Raw genomic sequence first — 18,320 nt, forward strand, 5'->3', positions numbered from 1 at the left:
AGGACTTTCTGGGAATTTGTAGGACTTTCTGGTTTAAATACATTATAGGGCGTGTGGAAAGAAAGTACACTGAGGACAGGTCACAAGAAAGAAATGGCCAGCAGTGTAGTCCCTGGAGGGCCGTGATGTTGGAAGAGGAGGTGGAACTGGATGCAATGAGACCTGGGACAGGAGCTAAATTCATTTCTGCTGTGGCTATGCAGGCCCATCTGTTCTCTCATTGATGCCCATGTTGCTGGAGATTGGTGAATGGCTACAGTCAGTCAAAGAGATTGGCCACACATTGACAAGGGCAAGGATTGCATCTGTCTGACCATCTGGCACGTTCAGAGCAGGGTCTCCCATCCTCAGTCACCCAGGCCTGAATGTCAAACACCTTTTCAACTGGAATACGCGTGGTTGGGCTTTATCAGCCAGATGTTCAAATCAGCTGAGAAGTCTGGCTTGTTTGGGCTAACAACTTCCCGTCTTCACTTTGATTTCCTGGACAATCTCAGCACAAAACCAAATGGCCAATGAAAGCTGTTTCATGTGGACAGATCCTTTTGCCAACCAGAGTCCTCAAGGGCCACACACAGTGATGGCATCCAGAGAAATCTTAAATGCAGAGCAGCCAAGATTGTCCTGAGTTGTTGGTTTTTTTTTTTACCTGCTCACCCTTTTGTTTTGTAAAAATCATCTTGTGAAGCTGCTGCTTGGAAATGTACTTCATCAGGCACAGGTGTCTTCTCTGCCTTCCTTCATTTGTGTCTAGAACACACTGCTGGAGAGGACTCTGCTTCAGCAGAGACTGTTCTAGTCATGGCTTCGCTGTCCTCAATGTTGCTTGGCAAGTGAAAAAGAAAAAAAATGTCCTGCTGGCTCATCCCTGGCTTTTGGACCTGCCTTGTGGCTTTGTCCAGCTCAAGAGCTACATAGTCCATCAGCACATTGTTGCCTCATTTTTGGCCATGGTAAAGACACCACAAAAAGTCACAGGAGGTATAAATCTTGTGCTCTCAATGCGTGTGTGTCGTTGCTGTTGATTTCAACTAGGAATCTTGTAGACATGACCGAAGTTACTTCAGAGGTTGTGTGCTGGATCTGTTTTGTTGATGGTATGAGGCAGCAGATGAGAATGGCTTGATTTCACCTCCAGTAGTGAACACCTTGTTTGTTTATTCATGGTACCATTTGAATTGTCAGATACTTTAGAGAAAAGTACTTACTAGAGGTCTTGGAAAATTGGAGGTGCAAGTCGAGACTTGAGGAACCCCAGACCAAATTACAACCACTAAAAGCCCGTGGTGTGTTCAGGAAAAAGAGCATTTCAGAGGGACAGGTTATATTTATGACGGGGCCTCCTCTAGTTGGAAGGATTTGCATTCCTGGATTTTGTCTCCATGGAAGACACCTGAGTCTGAATTTTCAGGGCTCTTCACACTGCTGCCCACTCTCCCAGCTGGGTGCATCAGTCCCTCTTCACTGTGTCTCTGAGACTTTGTGCTTTTGGGGCGTGGTGAGCGCTGAAGCAGCAGCGCGGTGGTGCAGAGGGCTCTGCAATTACGGCTCTGATCCAAATGCATCCATACATGCGGGGCCATTGGTATGCGCATATTTATCTCTGCATCCACATCAGCAGCAAGACATATTTACCGTTTAGATATGCACATATATTGTAAAAACACCCCTTGCCAATAGCAGTGTATATCTTGTAAGTGACATTTCCAGCGCTCCTCATGATTTCCAAGACACCGTCGCTCTTCTGAACTAGAGTTTGTGGCTGTTTGTTTATTTTTATTTCCTCCCTCCCAGTCTCAATTTTATGGCCAGGTTTGTTAAGTTTCAATAAAGCATCAGTTAAGTTTATGGCATTTTTATTTGTTATTGTTGTTACAATTTTCTTTTGGTAGGGGAAGGTGGGATGAAATGTTGCTCAGCTGGGGACAGACCGATAGCAGTGCCATGCCAGGTGCTTAGGGATTCCAGAGTCCTCTTTGCAGCTCTGCCACTGATTATTTGTGTGATCTCAAAGATTCCTGCTCACCTCAAAAGAGGAGGGAAATATTCTCTGCTTCTTGTGAGCAGTAGCTGCAGAGTCTTTTGGTTCTCAGCCACTGTGGGAGTACAAAGCTGCATTACTGCCCTGTGCTTTTATTAAGGTGGTCAAGGCAATCACTCAGAAAATGGGGTTGGAAGCATCTTCGTGTGTGTGAAACGTGCCTATCTTCACGCTTCAAGTCGAGCACTGTCAGGGTGGGCTGGCCCCAGTCTGCCAGCTCATTTCCCTGGGATTTTTGCCTTCAAAATAGCAAGTAACCTGAGAGGTTGGGAAGTGACAGGAGCCCTTTGCCAGCTGAGCAGAGGAGGTGATGGTTACAGCTGCCTCCTGACTAGTCCCGGTTATTTTACGAAGCGCTGTGGGATTGCTCTCTGGAACAGGTTGGGCAGGTTGACAGTGAGCACAGACAATGAGCTATTCCTGGCTTCGCTCTTTTCAGGCACCAGTGGGAGGGTCCTGATCCAAGGCTCACTGTGCTCAAGATGAGTTTTTCTCTTGACTGTCTTGGGTGTTGTATCTAGCAGTGATGTTTCTGCTTTCCTTTGATTCTGAGAGCTGCCAGCACCTGACAAAAGAGCCGGTCACTAAGAGAGCAGCAGAGAATGTAGTGAACGTGAAGTCTCCTGCACAGACCTCCCACCTGCTCCCTGATCTTTGTCAGAGGTGGCTTCCTTCAGAGGAGCCTTCCTGGTCCACCTCCGGGGCACAGCTGGGATCTGTCTCTGTTTCTTCCCTCTCCAGCAAAGGGAGGGGAATTGCCAGGCTTTTCTCAGAGCGTACGCATGAGCCATAGTTGGGCAATTCCACCAGGACTGTGGTTGCCAGTCTTCCAAGCTGGAAATGGCAGTGTAGATGATGAAAGTGTATTTGGGACTGGAGCTGAAAGCGTAGCTGACCTGGGCCCCTGAAGTCTCTCCTTTCCAAGGCTAACGTCATGTATAACTAAACCTTGCACGTTGAGCTGTCTCACACTTAACGCGCTGATCTGCACGATAAATTCTGAAATAATCCCATAAAACCTTTTTATTTATTTTTAACCCCCTTGCTGCCTTCCCTGCCTTCCAGTTACATGATGGGTTTGTTTCTTCTGTTAGGTGGTTGAGGAGGTGCTCAGATATCTCAAAGCTGGAAGCATAAAACCTTTATTTCTGCTGCAAAGGCGGGATTTTTTTTTTTTTCATTTGTTTTGTTTGGGTTGTTTTTTTTTATCCTAATCTCACCCAGTTGTCCTCACCGTTACAATTTTTTAGTGTAACATTGACGACTAGTGCATGCAGTGGGGAATCTTCTTACAGAGCTTGTTCTTCTGGGGCAGCTGGTCCAGGAGAGCTGTGACACCCTTGTGTTCTCTCACGGGCCATCACAATGAAAGACTTTTGCCAGCATGATGGGCCCTGGGAGTCTAACCCAGGTGCCTTCATGTTTTTGTGAGCTTTGCTCCTGGTGCTCTGCAGTTCCCACCGGTGATGGGTTCCTGATGTCCCGAAGGCAAACCCCAAGCACCACTCCCTCGCAGAGCCCCCTGTGTCTCAGCCAAAGCTCCAGTCGTGGGGCTGGATGGGCTCTGGATGTCTCACCCTGCAGGGAGCAGTACAGGCTAGAATTACCCACCCTGTTCTGAGCATGGGCTTGGTTGGCCTGCTGCAAAGGCTTCTGCTCCTGATAGCAGAGCTTGTCTGGGTAGTTCTGGTCTCCAGTGCAGTCTGCTGGGTGGACACCTCCAACAACTGAGATCCTTCAGAACTGTCTGAAGGATTCTGATGCTGTCCAAATCCTCTAGGCTGTGTTTTGTTTGTCTAAGTCAAAAGCATGAAGAATCCTTCCTCCAGCTGAGGAGCTGTTGAAGAATGTTCTTGGCATTGAGCTGTAACAACATGTGGCTTTGAATAACCTCAAGAGTGCATCCTTTTTTTTTTTTTTTTTTTGCTTGCTCTGTTCTTCATACTACTAACCTGACTGTGTGTTTTGTTTTTGTGGTTGCTTTGCATGTCGTTCCTTCCTCTTGGCTGAGAGTCATGGGGTGGATCTTTTTCCTTTCTGTGATTCAGGTGCCTCACTCTTTCCTTTCCAGGTTCTTCCAGTTCTTTTAACATGTCAAACTCTGGAGATTTGTTCATGAGCGTGCAGTCTCTCAATGGGGATTCTTACCAAGGGGCCCAGGTTGGAGCCAACGTGCAGTCACAGGTAGGGACCCATCCGATGTACTGCCAGCGAATGCATTAGTGTTGGAGGAGCCTTTGATTGTATTGGCACTTCTCCCTCCCGTCTGAAAAGAGCAAATCTCAACCAGCACAAATCAACCAACCAACACTTAAAAAAAGGCAAACCAAACTGAAAAACTAACCAACCAAAACAAAACAAAAAGGCAACAGGAACAACCACCAAAAAAAAAGAAAAACAAAAAACCAAACCAAAAAACAATCCAAAAGAAACGAAAACCAAACACCCAACCAAACCAACAACCATGGTCTTGAGGAGACTTGCCCACACTTTGTGAATGCATTTGGCTCTGGCTTGATAGTCGTGCTAGGAGGAGAGAAGGTGTAAAAGAATAGGCACAAAGTCAAACAAAAGCAGCTCAGGTTTAGGTTCTGCTTGCTTTATTCTTCCAAGGGAATGGGCCAGCTGTTTGGACTGGTGTCTCGTTTTACAAGACTTCCACTTACTCCTTTTGATGCCAAACCAGGTGTCTGCTGAAAGGCAATAAATGTTCAAATATGTAGATAATTTTTTAATTAATTTTTTTATAATTAAAAGCCACCTTTGACCATCTCCCCAGCCTCCCCAAAGCACAGGCACCCACACCACCCCTGTACATACCAGGAGGAGAGAGCAAGGGAGCTTTAAGCAGCATTGCTGAAACGTCAACCCATGCTTGGGGCAAAAAGAAAGAATATTTAAAATAGCCACGATCTCACTGAGGTCTCCCGCCTCCCATCCGATGTCCAGATATTCCATGAGTCCCCTCTCTGGCATCTAAGGCTCTGTTCTGTGCTGAGAGACAACAGCCACTCTGACACTTCTGCACTGGGCAAGGAGAGCTCTCTAGAGCTGAGGCTGCTCCCCCGTGGGGCTGGACATGGAGCACACATCATCCATGGGCGGTGAGATGTGCTCACCACAAGTGCCACTGCTGGGGCTGAGCTAGGGGTGTGGGGGAGAGGAACAGGGCACTCAGAGGAGAGCTGCTGGTGCCTTTGCCATGGTAGGTATATTTCCTTTCTGGGTCCTCCACAGTGAAGGCGCTCAGCCAACTCCAAAGTTTCCTTCTGCTGCCGTGAGCAGTATTTGGTGTCAGGGGTGGAAGTAAGGGGTAGGGGTAGGAAGGTGGGTCCTTCAGCACGGTGGTGGAGATGGCTGCAGTGATGTGCTCCAGGAGATGCCACCCCACACATGTCACGCTGTTCTCCCTCCCCACTCTTTTTGTCCAAGGACATGGGGACCGAGGAGAGTGTGCCAGGGCTGCTGGGGCGGGCAGGGGATGGTGAGGGAGTCAGGAGAGGTCCTCTGGCTCATCTCTCTCCACAAGACCAACTGCGTCTCTCTTTTATCCCTCTTCGAATATATACCTTTAATTTTGTTACGGTGATGACCACGATTATTGTTATTACTGTTTGTTTGCTTTTATCTTGCCAAAGATGAACGGAAGCAGCTTTGGCCGCTAACCTTGCCTTCCCTCTAATTTGTGTCTTTGTTGTTGTTGGTCTGTTTAGGTGGATACCCTTCGCCATGTTATCAGCCAGACAGGAGGATACAGTGACGGACTCGCGGCAAGTCAGATGTATAGTCCGCAGGGCATCAGTGTAAGGAAAAAAACCAGGCTCGGGTCCTGGTCTTTTGGGTTTTTTTTTTCATTTTTTTTGTTCTCTCACTGCCAATTATTTCAAAGCCATAGGGCTCAGAATGCCACTTAGTAGGACTTGTCTTTGCTTTTACGGTCACCTAGTTTATTGCTTCTGTATCGGTCACGCCAGCGGCGGAGCTTTGCCCACAAAAAAAGTGGCGCCGGGGCAGGCTGTGTGCAGGCAGCTGGCGTCTCGGACTGTCACAGCCCATCAGCGTTCGCGTGGCACCTGCGGCCACGCGTGCTCGGCCGGCAGGAGCTGCTAAACAGGTGACACCTCGTGTAGCCACGGTGGGGAATGGCACCGCAAACGCTCCGGCCCCAGAGGTGGCTCCATCTTGGTGGCACCGTCCTGGAGCCACTGGATAAAAATAACCCGTCCCCGGCCAGCGTCCGAGAGCGCGGCGGCGATGGGGTTGGCAGCGATGGCGGTTGTGAATAAAAAGGAGGAAAAAAACCCACAAAGCCAACCAACGTCAACCCAAGAAAACCTCGCCCAGGCGGGCTGGGGGAGGATGCGAGGGGGAGGGCGGTCTCTGGAGCATCTTCTCCTTGTTCTTGGGTGCGCTGGCGGGTTCTGACTAGCATGAAAATTCGTAGCGACAAGCTGTGTCGCACAGGGGGAAATCGATCAGACACACACAAGGAGAACCCAGTGTAGATTCGGGACAGCAATCCAACTTCATTTCTCAGATCAATCGTCCACCATCTCAGCAGCGGTGACAGCAAGCTGGGAGAGGAGGGCAGCCTGGAAAAGGAGGCTGTGAGCACTGAGTGGGTGGTGGCAGTGGTGTCCGGGGTGGCACAGAGCAGGAGGCAGCTGGCCCTGGACATGGGGATACGGATGGTTGAGATAGGGTGGTCTTGAACCGGTCAGAGAGGTGATGATCCTCTGGGTGGGATGGTGACCCTGCAGCCGAGAGCCCAGCACGGTGCACCAGCCATTCCCATCACCCTCCAGGCCATTTGTCACCTGGTGTGTGACTCTCTTGCAGGACGGCCACCACCAGCACGCAGAGAGGGGTGCCCTGGGACGGGGGGCTCTGCTCCCCTCTCCTGTGGGCGCCAGGGCTTAGTGGGCGGCTTGACGTCAGGAGGCAGAGGCAGGGAGGATTTGTGAAGTAATGTAATTGAACATGTGCAGATAATTATGTCTCATTACATAAGCCCCTTGCAAAAACGGCACTTGGAAATGCCACATGAAAGAGCCTATCGTTCCGCATTAATTTCTCCGTGCGCTGAATTTATTCCCTTTCTGGCTTTTTAATACTTGGAGAGTAAATGAATCGCAGGCTGATCATGATAAGAGATGATACTTTTGTATAAATTAAAATACCCCCAAGGAAAGAGGCTGAGCTGATTACAGTTGCAGTTGGCTTGGAAAATAACAGTGGGCTGGGTTAAGCCAAAATTTGGGGGCGGGGGGGAGGGTTGCTGCTGGGGATTGTGAGGCAGGGAGGGGGTGACTGGGGAGAGGAGAAGGAGGAGAGAGTGAAAACTCAAAAGCTGAATAGGACAAGGAGGGCTGGGTTGATGTTTCTGGCTGTGGTTCTCTGTGCGAGAACCAATGTTCCCATGAGTAGCAATGAGAACTGGTGAACTGGGAGTGGCAGGGGCTTGGTGGCTCCCTCTGTGCGACCCAAACGGGGACCCAGCATGTTTAGCATCTGTTGTCTTCTCAGGCTGGTTTTCAGGGAGGACAGGAGCCCAAACTGACCCCTGTTGGTTGTTGTCAAGAGAGGGGTGGATTGGCAAAGGGACTGCATTGTGTGGGTGACTCCTCAATTCCCCATAAAGCTGTGGTAGGCATGGGGAATGAGGCAGGGAGTCCAGAGCTGAGCAGACAGTTTAGGAAGCACCTTCTGGATTGCCTGTTTTTCTCTCCTCTATCCCAGTCAGTGTGCTCCAGCCTGATTGTCACTTAGTGTCTTCCCATCCAGTGAGGTCCCTTGATGGATCCCAGTTTGTCCAGCCTGAAGTGTGGCTGCCCTTTTGGAAGCATTGGTGCTGAGGAACTCCTCAGTGCAGGCAGGGTGACCGTCTCCAACAGCCAGGGTTTGCCTGCCTTTTCCTGAACCCTTTCATGGTGAGGAGGGGCTGCGGATTGCAGAGCAAAGCTGATTGTGACACAGAAAGCTGCCGTCCCCACATCACCCGAGCGTCCCCGTGAGCTGCTGGAAGGAGATGAGCCGAAACCTAGTCAAGAGCCCTGTCACAATGATGTCTGCACGGGGCTGAGGTTAAGTCATCCCTGGAGCCCGTCAGCACCGGGAAGTCAGCGGCAGGTTGCCCGGCTCCACTGCTGGAAACCTTGGCAGGGGAGACAACGCTCGGGGTTTGCCTTCCTTGATGGAGGATGAATTTTTAAGTGCATGTAAGTCATGACAGCTGAGAAGAGAGATCTACCCAAAGCCCAGTTCCCTGCGTGGCTCTGCTGCCGTGGCTGACAGGCGGCTCCGCGGGGCGGGAAGGGCTGGAGTCGGTTCTGCATCGTTAGCAGGATAATGGGCAATGTCCCAGCCGTGGCCAGCTCTGTGACCCACGGCTGAGGGAGAACAGAGCCTTCTCCTGCACAGGTGGGGACAGCGCCAGTCCCAGCCAGGGATGAGGACGCTCTGACAATGGAGACAGGAACTGTCCTGAGGATACCCAGCCTTGGGTCACACTGAGAAGAAGCAGGGGCCTCCCCTCCTTTCAGGAGGTTTGGGGTGTGAGCCACCACTTTTGGCAAACTTTGAGGCTGTAGGGTTTTGCACCATGAAGTGAGAGCTGTTAAATGTCTAGGCTGTCTGGACGGTGTTTGTTCATGGAAGTCCATCCACGTGTATCCAGGAAGTCCTCTGAGACCGGGGATTTTGAAGCATTTAGGAAAGCTCAGGTTCTGTTGGGTTCCAGTAGAAGTTGGATCTTTACTGCCACAGTCCTCCAGAGGGTCTCACCCTGAAACATCACCTTTCCTGCCGCTGCCCTATGGCTGTAAAAACACCCAGTGTTTTACTTCCCCCATATGCTAATGAAAGAGTGAGCTGTGGTCATCTTAAAGCCTTTTCAGAAATTTGGTTTTGGACTTCATTCAATTTACAGATGATTTAAACGTGTGAAATGACAAGCTGTTCTTGAAGTTCGTCAGAGAGTGAAGGTTTTGATTTAAAGCTGCTGCTTTGCTGGCCTGTGCCTGGTCGCGGAGCAGTGCATCTGTGTGACCTAGATGGTAGGGAATGGAACCTAGATACCAGTGGCAAGGAGTGACAGAGAATTTTGGATCCACTCTCATCAGCAAGAATTGGCACAGGAAGAGCTGAGAGCTCTTTACTTGACCTGAGATATTTTGTTCTAAAAAAGTTGAGCCTTCAGAAAAAAGTTGTTGCTCTGTTCCTCAGCCATCTGCAGTTCACCATCAGAGTCAAGTTTTGGTCCATGGTCATGGCCACTAGCTGGGATATGGAAGTTGGTCTGGAAGGGCTTTAGTGCACAAGCTCCACCCATAAGGAATGCCTTGGTGTGTTCTGATGGCCAGGGATCTCTGGCCATGATCCTTGGGAAGGGATGTCCTGACAAGGCTGGATTCTCTGGTGTGTGATAAGACCTTCAGGGCATATTTTAAGGAGGCCCTGATAAAATCTCTGGTAAGCTCAGATGAAAAGGCTTTAAGGCTACTCTGCCAGACTGGCCTGTAACTGGTGTGTTTGGAGGCTGACCTGACACCCTGTGCCATTGTTGGTGGGGCAAGGATTTGGGCACAGGAGGTGGAGTGCTGAGACAGCCTCCATGCTAAGCAGAAAGCACCTTCAGAAATTGGCAGAAAGTTATCTTCCAGCCCCATGTAGGAGGCCCGGGCAGGGAGCCAGCCAGACTTGCTGGAGGTGACAAAAATGCTGAGACCTGTGGAAATGGGCATCAAAACCAGATGCTTCAGCAGTCTTTCACTGGGGCTCCCGATTTTGACAGTCACCAAGGCTTTGCCTGTGCTTTGGCACTAGAAGGTGACATCTGAAGAGATGTTCTGGAGACCACTGCTCTGTCTTTGGCATCTGCCCCTCCTGAAGAAGTCACAGCCGTATGCAGGGGCTCTGCAAGGAGCAGCAGCCTCCTCAAAAGACTCCCTTGTCTTTGAGGGAGATCCCAACTGATTTACTGCAGTAAAACCAAGGGGATCTCCTTGCTTGGAAGAGGTAGAACCATCTGGCTGGAATTGTATGAATCCCACATTCGGCTTGGTCCATGCAGCAATGGAGTGAACTCCAGGATGAGTGGGGATGGTGCCTGCATGCCCTCTGCCTGGGGGAGGATCCTCATGGAGGACTTTTCCATACCAAAGGGTAGTGTCAAGATGTCACAGCCTACCTTGGGTTCTCCTTTCCATCACCTGACCCACAACTTACGGCCTTCCCAGGCCACACTGGCCTCTCACCCAACATTCTCTTGACTTCCCACTGGCTGTCTTCAGCCACACAAATTCCTCAAGCACAGGAAGGCTCATTCCCAATCTGCGGTACCTTCCAAGGATTTTTGGGGTGCTGAACATGAAGCTACTGCTCAACTGCTTCTGTGGCTGGCAGGCAAAAGCCTCTCTAAAAATAGTTGAGCACAATAGGGCCAGAGCCCTACTCCGTGCGGCCCCCGCCGCTCTCCCCCCTCCTGCTCGCCGTAACGACCCTGCAAACACTAAATGGCATCTGAGTGCATTAAGCAGCAAACTCTCCGGTGACATAGCAATTACGGCTCTGAAATAGATTTGGTGCGTCACGGAAGATAAGGGTTTTGAAAGTTTCTGTTGTGATTATAGCTTGTAACTCCAACAAATAACAGGCTTGGTAATAAGAGGCTGCCAGCACAGCTATTGTGGTTCTCTCTCACTGATGGCACGTAAATTGCTATTAATGTCCTAAGTGTACTTGAATATGCCAGTCTCGGGGCGGCGGAGTTGGCTCTGTGTCTCTCTTTACGTGGCCTGTCATTGTCGGGCTGATAATCTACAGTAATTGCTGCCTCTTGCAGCAGTCCAAGATGTGTAAGGGTGGATATTGCATCTCGGGGAGCACAGGGATGGTGGGTCAGGGCCTGGCTGTGGATGGGAGCTGGTGGGGGCAGTGGGCCTGAGGTACACAGGGCTGGTGGTGCTCGTCTGTTGTCTGGTGTCACACTTGCACCCAAGGTGGAGCAGAGTGGGGTTTGCTAACCTGTGAGCAAGCTGAGGTTGTGATCCTGCTTTCCTTGCTGTTGCCTGTCCTCCTTTGCTCCCATGCACGTGTGGAAGAGCACACAGGCTCGGCAAGGGGTGTACACACACCCCTTGTCTTTTTTGCATCATGCGTGTCTCGCTGTGAGGTGTTCTGACTCCTCAAATGTGGGCTCTCGTGCCTGTCAGCTCCTTGCTCCCATCACAGCAGCCTCTCGGGCAGGCAGGAGCTGCAAAGCAGCACCTCAGGGTGGGGAGTTTCCCCACCCTCAGCCCTCTGAGGTGTGCAGGGTCCCAGCTGGCAGGACCAGCGTTGGATGATGCAGCATGAGGATGAGGCAGTGGGACAGGCAGCCAGAGTGGGCAGAGCAGCCCGGGCGTGTGTAAAGCGGGACAGCGACTGCTGCCAACTGGAGCTTGGGCAGCGCTTGGGAAGGATTAATTAGCCAAGCACTGAATCAATGTCAGAGCAAGCAGAGGAGGTTGGGTGCGACATCTGCTCCTCTCCGAAGGGGATGGCAGCCGCAGAGGAGCAGCTTCTGTGCGCTGCCGGCTCCTGCCCGCGGCAGCCGGGGCCCTCCGGTAGCTCAGCTCTCAAGCGCCTGGAGAATTTGCCTCTGCATCTGTTTGTAGGAGAAGAAACAAGTTGTCTGCCGTGGTTGCTGCATGAGCCCTCGGATGGGATACAGTGGGGGCTCCTCTGTTATGCCGTGGCTGGGTTTCCCTTGATGAGATTGGGACGTGGAGCTTTTCTGGGGGTCTCGGCACAACTCAGCAGTTCCGTGGGACCCGTTGCTTGTTCTGCATGTTCACAACACTTGGGTTCGGATAATATTCAGGCTGCTGGTTCTGGACTGAGTTGTTCGCCATTTTCTTTCTTTCTTATGAGGAAGAAATTAATCTTCATAATCGGGGGTTAAAAAACCCAAAAAACCATAGCTCAGGGTTCTGGAGAAATACTTTGGGTTTTTTTAAGGGATGAACTTCCCATGAACACTTGCAGTTTATCAGAATCCGTTTTGAACAGAAATGTCTCTGCCCTTCATCACTGATGGAGCCCTGTGGTCTGGGGTGGGATGGGGGGGAGTCAGAGGGGGCCATCTTTGCCTACTACACAGGTCGCAGCTGAGGGAGAAGCGAGGGGGGTGGCCTGAGGTGGCTGGGTGCCGTGGGTGGGGCTGTTTGTGCCTTGCCATCGGGTGACTGATGTCTCTGCGTGTCCCTTCCTTCAGGCTAATGGAGGTTGGCAAGACGCTACTACCCCATCGTCGGTGACCTCCCCCACAGAAGGCCCTGGCAGCGTTCACTCTGATACCTCCAACTGATCTCCCAGCAAATTGCATCCCTGGCTGAGCCGGCCCCGGCGGGGGCGGGAGGGGAGGGGGCCTCTCCTAACACCGCAGCAGTCAGACTGGAGGTGAACCCAATCAGCACACACAAGAAGACTCCTTCTCTTCTCTTCTCTTCGTCGGGATGCTTTTTTCAGCCAATCTGGACACTTCTTTATACTCTCTTCCCTTTCTTTTCTGGGTAGAAGCCGCTCTTCCCCCTCCCCGCCACCGCCACAACACCGCTCCCTTTCCCACTTCCCACCCAAGGCAGAAGGATTTTAAGGAGGAAAAGCAAAAATCAACTACCACCACACAAACCGAGCCCAGAGCAGTGTACAGCCTCCTGCTGGGTGTCTTTCTGAGGAGCTACAAATGTACCTCAGTCACGTCTCGCTCTCTGGCTAGCAGGCAGCCCCTTGCCCCCTTCCTTTCACGCTACCTCTCCGTAGGGAATTGCCACCGTAGGGAATCTGCTCCCGCCTCATCTCCGCAGCCTCCCGCGCTCAGCCCTGCCCCAGTGAGCTGTCCCTCATGTGCTGCAGGGACAGGGCAAGGTGGCACAGACCCCGTCCACATGGAAGGAGCCAGCGTGCTCCCCCTCGCTTCCAGAAGGTACTGTTCCCATTCCCAGCCCCAGGGGAACTTCCCAGTCCCAGCCCTACTGGGCCGAGCATCCCTCCTGCTGGCTGCTGTGGTCTGGTTGAGCCATGAAACCCTGCTGTCCTGCCTGCCTGTTGCTGGAGGGGAGAAGAGGAGGGAAGGAAGGGAGGCGGAGGCAGGTGAGGGACAGCTGTCTCTGGTAACAGAGGTGCTGACACCTCCACGGAGCTGTGTGGGATCAGGCATGGATGGCTGATGGGACACCAGCAGCTCTCACAGCACCTAGAGAGGCTGGTGGTGCAGTTCTCCTGCTCAGGGCAGTGTCACAGGGTGTTGGCTCCTGTTTGCAGGAGGAGCTGGGTTCCCCAGTTCAGGCAGGACCCACAGAGGTTTGTGCCACCCCCTGCCTTCCCAAAGCCCTGCCAAGCCAGCAGTGAGGGGTGGGCAGCAGAATGCCAGGGGCTGGAAGTGCTGGGGTGAGTGTCGGGTGTTTTTGGTAGCACTTCACACCACAAGTTTGCTCTGTAGGATGGGTGGCTGCCCCACTGGGGGATGTCTGTGTGCTGAATCTGCTGGTTTTACCCCAGGAGCTACCTGGGCAGTGGCCATGGAAGAACTCATGGGACTTTCTGCCCAGCTTTTCTGGTCCACTGTTGGGACAAGCAGTGGTGGCTGGCAAGCAAGGCTTCATCCTGCCCCTTCAGGCTGATGCTGGGAGGACATGGCTTTCATGGAAGAGCAGGAAGAGGCAGCACCAGTTTCCCTGGGCAGCGGGCTGAGCTTTGTGCCAGGGTGGGACTTCTGGCCATCGGTTCTTTCAGTGGGCACGAGGAGGCTGAGCCAGCCTGCATCAAGACCCTGAGTGTAGTGGACACTGGTGTGGGTGCAGGATGTCTGGCACCTCGTGATGGATCCCAGGATCCCATGGGATCAATACCTCACACTGTTGAATGTCCATGCCCACCCTGCTTGTGCTGGTCTCGAGGTGGGAACTGCCAGAACGGAGCAGCATCGAGCAGAAACCATTTAAAATGAGAGCTCTGCCAAAAATATTTCCACCCTTCTGCTGGAAAAAATAATGGTCCTTGGCCTGCAGGGCACGGTGGTGGTGTGGCCACAGCTCCAGCACACTGTCACCTTGCAGCGCAGGGGCGTCGTGTCCAGCAGTGGCATGTCCTGCTCCTTTCACATCCATGCCAGGAGTGGGGACCCTGTGGCAGAGCAGGATGTGACACGAGGGGCCTAGGGCTGCCTCCCAGCTGTGTGTTAAGAGCATGGAGAAGGTTGTTTTCCTGCAAGGACAGTCGGGAGGTGCTGCCCACCTTCCCCAGCTCAGCACCTTCCCACTCTCCTCCTCCTCTTTCCATGGTCTCCCTCAGCGCTGCCTTTTGTCCACTTCCAGCTTATTTTACATGAACCACTTCTGGCAGAGCATTCCAGGGACACAGGACTGGGTCAGGCCTCTTCTCCCGAGCGGCAGAGTGCCGTGCCTGCAGGAATGCCACCGTCCCTCTTGGAAACCAACTGGGAATGAGCCGAAAGCACGGCCTGCTGGAGCCAGCCCAGGCTGGGGCTGCCCTCCCTGCCCTGCTGTTCCTCCTGCCCGTCCCCCTGCCCAGGCTGGGCCCGCGCTCCTCCACGGTACTCTGCAAATCCCCTCCTGGGTTCCCCAGTTTGGTCTCTCCAGTTTGTGTTGGCATAGCTGCTTGCTTGCCTTTTTCTTTTTTTTTCCTTTTTTTTTTTTCTTTTGTTTTTTTTTTTGGGGGGGGGGGGGGTTGTTGGTGTTTCCCTTCCCCGTTCTCCTCCCCTGCTCCAGCCCCAAGTGTTGTGGGTTTTTTTCTTCTTCTTTTTTTTTTTTTTTAGTATTATTTTTCTTTTCTGCCCAGAAAAACCTGACTTCGATACCAAAAAAAACAAAACAAAACAAAAAAACCACAAAAAAACACAAACAAAAAAAAAAACCTGCAGAAACTCAAAAAAAAATAAAAATGAAAAAAAACCACAAAAAAAAAAAAAAAACTCGACGATTCTTTCAGCTTTATTAACATTTTCCATTGTTTCTTGCGATTTGTGTCTCGTTCTTTGTAGTATTGATGATAACGAACATTTGATAATGAATGTTCTTGTATATTCAGATAAAGGAGAAAAAAAAAACCAAAAACGCAGTCGGAATTTAATAGTGTTTATAATAAAAGAATAAAAAATGACCCTCTTAGCACGCAAAATTGAACAGGGGGAAGGTCCCATCCCTGTTCTTTCTGTGGCAACAAGCGCTTCATTCCTGTATAGTTTATAACATCAAACTACCTACATTCATCCTCCTTTTTTTTTGTTTGTTTTTTTCCCATGGTTTGGTTTTTTTTTCCATTTTCTCGCATTTGTGAATTAGTTCAAGAATGCTAGAAAAGTGTAGAGTTGTGCACACTCATTTCTTCTTACACAATGTTTAAAAAGTGACGGTAATTCATTTTGTAAAACTTTAAAAAGAAAAAAATGGTTGGAATAGTGAGCATTAATAGGTACAGTCTAACACTTTATGTTTCTTAACGTTGAGACCCAGAAATGAACTTTTTTTTTTTTTTTTTTCGTTATTTGGGATGGGGGGAGGGGGCTTTGATGATGATGATGATGATGATGATTTTATTTTGACCTTTCTGAGACGATGGCCTTGGCACTTCCTACGTGCTTTTGAGCTGTGACCAGAGTGATGTGAAAAGTGATGGTGGTGTTTTTGGGGGGAGCGTTTCTCCCCACTCCTTCCAGATCCCAGCTCCAGAAGATCCTTGTGTGGCTGCTCTGGGGCTGAGCAGTGGGATTGCGTCTCTGAAAAGAGATGGAGTTCCGAGGGGTTTTGGGGAGGAGATGGGGAGTAAAGTCCTGTGAGTGTCCATTCTAGGGGTGTTTCTGAGCTGCCTGGAAGTGATGAAAGGGCAGGAATCCTTCCCAAAATGTGTAGATGATTTGGTTTCTTCCCCGAATCCCAGTGTCCCAAAATGGAAGGATTTCAAGCAAGGAATGTTCCAACCTCATCTGGCCCTGAGCCCTGGCTGCATCCCCGTGCTGAGGTGGGACAAGGGGTGGGATGTGGCCAAAATGTCCCCAAATCCAGCCCCAAATCCCAGTGACTGCAGAGTGGGGTTCAAGGAGAAGCACTGAGGAAGGTGCTGCTTGGCATCGCTTCAGTTTTCTCCTAAAACGTTTTCCTGCTCCTCCCCAAAAAATCCTGAGCTTTTCACATCACTGAGCGGTTTAGGGTTTGGGCTGTTACTTTTAATCCCAAGGTTTCCTGTTTGTTTTCCCCAAGGTTTGTTTTTGTACACCTTTATTATTATTATTATTTTATTACTATTAAGAGGATGTAAATCAGACATTGCCTGGGGGGTTGGTTTTGTCGGTTTGCTTTTTTGTTCTTACAAAGCCCTTTCTATCCCTTGTAAAGGTGATCCAGTTCTGAGTTGCTTTTTCTTTTCTATTTTTTCCCCCATCTTTTTTTTTCTCTCTTCCTAATGGATTCCAAATATTAAAAAAAAAAAAAAGAAAGAAAAAAAAAAGGAAAAAAAGAAAAACCCTTTTAACAAAAAAAGGAAAAAAAAAAAAAAAACAAACTCTCTGTTCCAACCTGGTTTTGAAACTTTAAGCTTTTCTGCTTCTGTAAAGAAAAAAAAAAAAAAAAAGGCCTCTGTCTTTCTGATCCCAATTGAAACTTTTATGTTCTATGACGATACTAACAAGGTGTAGGTTTTACAGTTTCCTGATTTGTACTGGTAATGCATATTCCAAATAAATAGTTTCTTTTGTTGCAAAAAAAAAAAAAAAAATCAAAAAAAAACCAAAACCCTGAAACCAAACCTGGTGTATTTTTTTGGGGAAATAAAAAAGACAAGGAGATACCCTGGGGATTTCCCCATGAGGTGCTGGGGGCAGGAAGGGTTTGGGGTGCAGAGGTGGGGGCGAACAAAGGCAGTAAATACCCTGATGCTGGGCTGCTGTGAGCCACAGGGATGTGATTTGGGATTCTGCCGGAGGCACTGCCCCCCTGGTGCCTTCCCCCTTGCCTCAGTTTCCCTGGGCAGAAGGAGGCGAATTCTCCAGGATACATGGATTTGTCCATGGGGAAAAAAAAAAAAAAACACCAACAACCTTTTTCTGCTTTTTTGGACTTGTTAAGTGCACTGCTTTCCAAAATAAGCTAGAAAAGGGCATTTTCCTTATCTCACACCAAGGTCTGGGGCAGGGCTGGGAAGCAGGGGAAGGCCTGAGAGCCTCTGCTGTTTTCCTCGGGGAGGCAGGAGGTTAGTTTAAGAAGAAAGGGGAAAAAAAATCCGAAAACGCTTCTGGGAAGAAAAAGAAGTCATTTTAAATTTAAAATTAATTTGCAATTTTAAAAAGAGCTCACGCGTGGGACGAAAACCAGGACAAGCTCTGCCTTGTCCCTAGATATTTTAGATGGAATAGGGGGCGGCTGGAGGGGGTGGCCGTGATTCCCAAGCTGGAGGAAGGCTGGATCTGTGCCACGAACACCTCTGTCCCCCCACGGGGACCCTGAGCGGACGGCAAGAAAGAATCCCCTCGGGAAGAATCCCCTCGGGAAGGCAGCGCAGGGATGATGCTGGAGCTACCGCCCCGCTCCCCCCATGGATTTCTTGTCAATGATTATTCAATCTCCAGCCTGACCTTTCTCTTCTAAATAACACGGCAATATCAGCTCGGGCCAGCCTCCAGCTCGGGCTGCAAATTAACTGTATCGCTCTCCGGCAGAGCCCCCCGGAGCTCCCGGCGCCCGCCCCAGGAATTATCTCCCTCCGCCGCCTCTCTCCTAATACCAGTTTAAATATCAGCCTGCTCCCAGCTGTTCCCTTCTCATAAGCGCTCATCCCGGCTCCAAACACAGAAATGTTAAGTCTCGCCGGGCCCCGGGGAGGGGACGGCCCCAGCGAGGTTGGGGGGGATGCTTTTGGGGCTGGGGGGCTCCTGTCACACGTCTTTTGGCGACCAAGGTGGCCTTCGGCACCCGGATCCTCTCCCAGCTCGTGGCTCTGCCGCTCTCTGCCAAAACCAGGCGGTTGAAGGTGGGGAAAAAGGGACAAGCATCCTCCTGGAGCCAGGCTGGGTGCAGCATCCTTCCCTTCCTCCCTCTATTCCACCTCGCTGGTTGCTGGTGGATGAAAGGGAAACTCACAGATTCCAAATTATTTGCCTCTTCCTTGCCGTCTCTGTCCCCCTTCTCTGCATCCACATTTTCCCTTTCTCCCCCTGCCACTCACTTTTCTGTAGGATTTTTTTTTTTTTTTCCCTTCTGTTTCCCTAGTTTCGGGCAGCCAAGTT

The 18,320-nt window shown here is 50.6% G+C and overlaps 1 protein-coding gene across 3 annotated transcripts in view; it reads left to right on the forward strand.

Annotated features, from left to right (window-relative positions):
• Window positions 1–15,156, forward strand: part of PBX1 (PBX homeobox 1) — a 127,065-nt gene extending 111,909 nt beyond the window's left edge. The window contains exons 7-9 of one of the 3 annotated variants that reach the window (XM_066324774.1): window positions 4,113–4,225; window positions 5,755–5,844; window positions 12,297–15,156. In XM_066324774.1, coding sequence (XP_066180871.1) covers window positions 4,113–4,225; window positions 5,755–5,844; window positions 12,297–12,389 — 296 coding nt within the window. In that variant the 3' untranslated portion in view covers window positions 12,390–15,156. The remainder of the gene's footprint in view (window positions 1–4,112; window positions 4,226–5,754; window positions 5,845–12,296) is intronic. The other 2 variants (XM_066324775.1, XM_066324776.1) reach the window with 2 other exon arrangements.
• The last annotated feature ends 3,164 nt before the right edge of the window (window positions 15,157–18,320 follow it).

The sequence above is a fragment of the Sylvia atricapilla genome, chromosome 9 (genome assembly GCF_009819655.1).
Source record: "Sylvia atricapilla isolate bSylAtr1 chromosome 9, bSylAtr1.pri, whole genome shotgun sequence".
In the NCBI taxonomy this organism is placed as follows: domain Eukaryota; kingdom Metazoa; phylum Chordata; class Aves; order Passeriformes; family Sylviidae; genus Sylvia; species Sylvia atricapilla.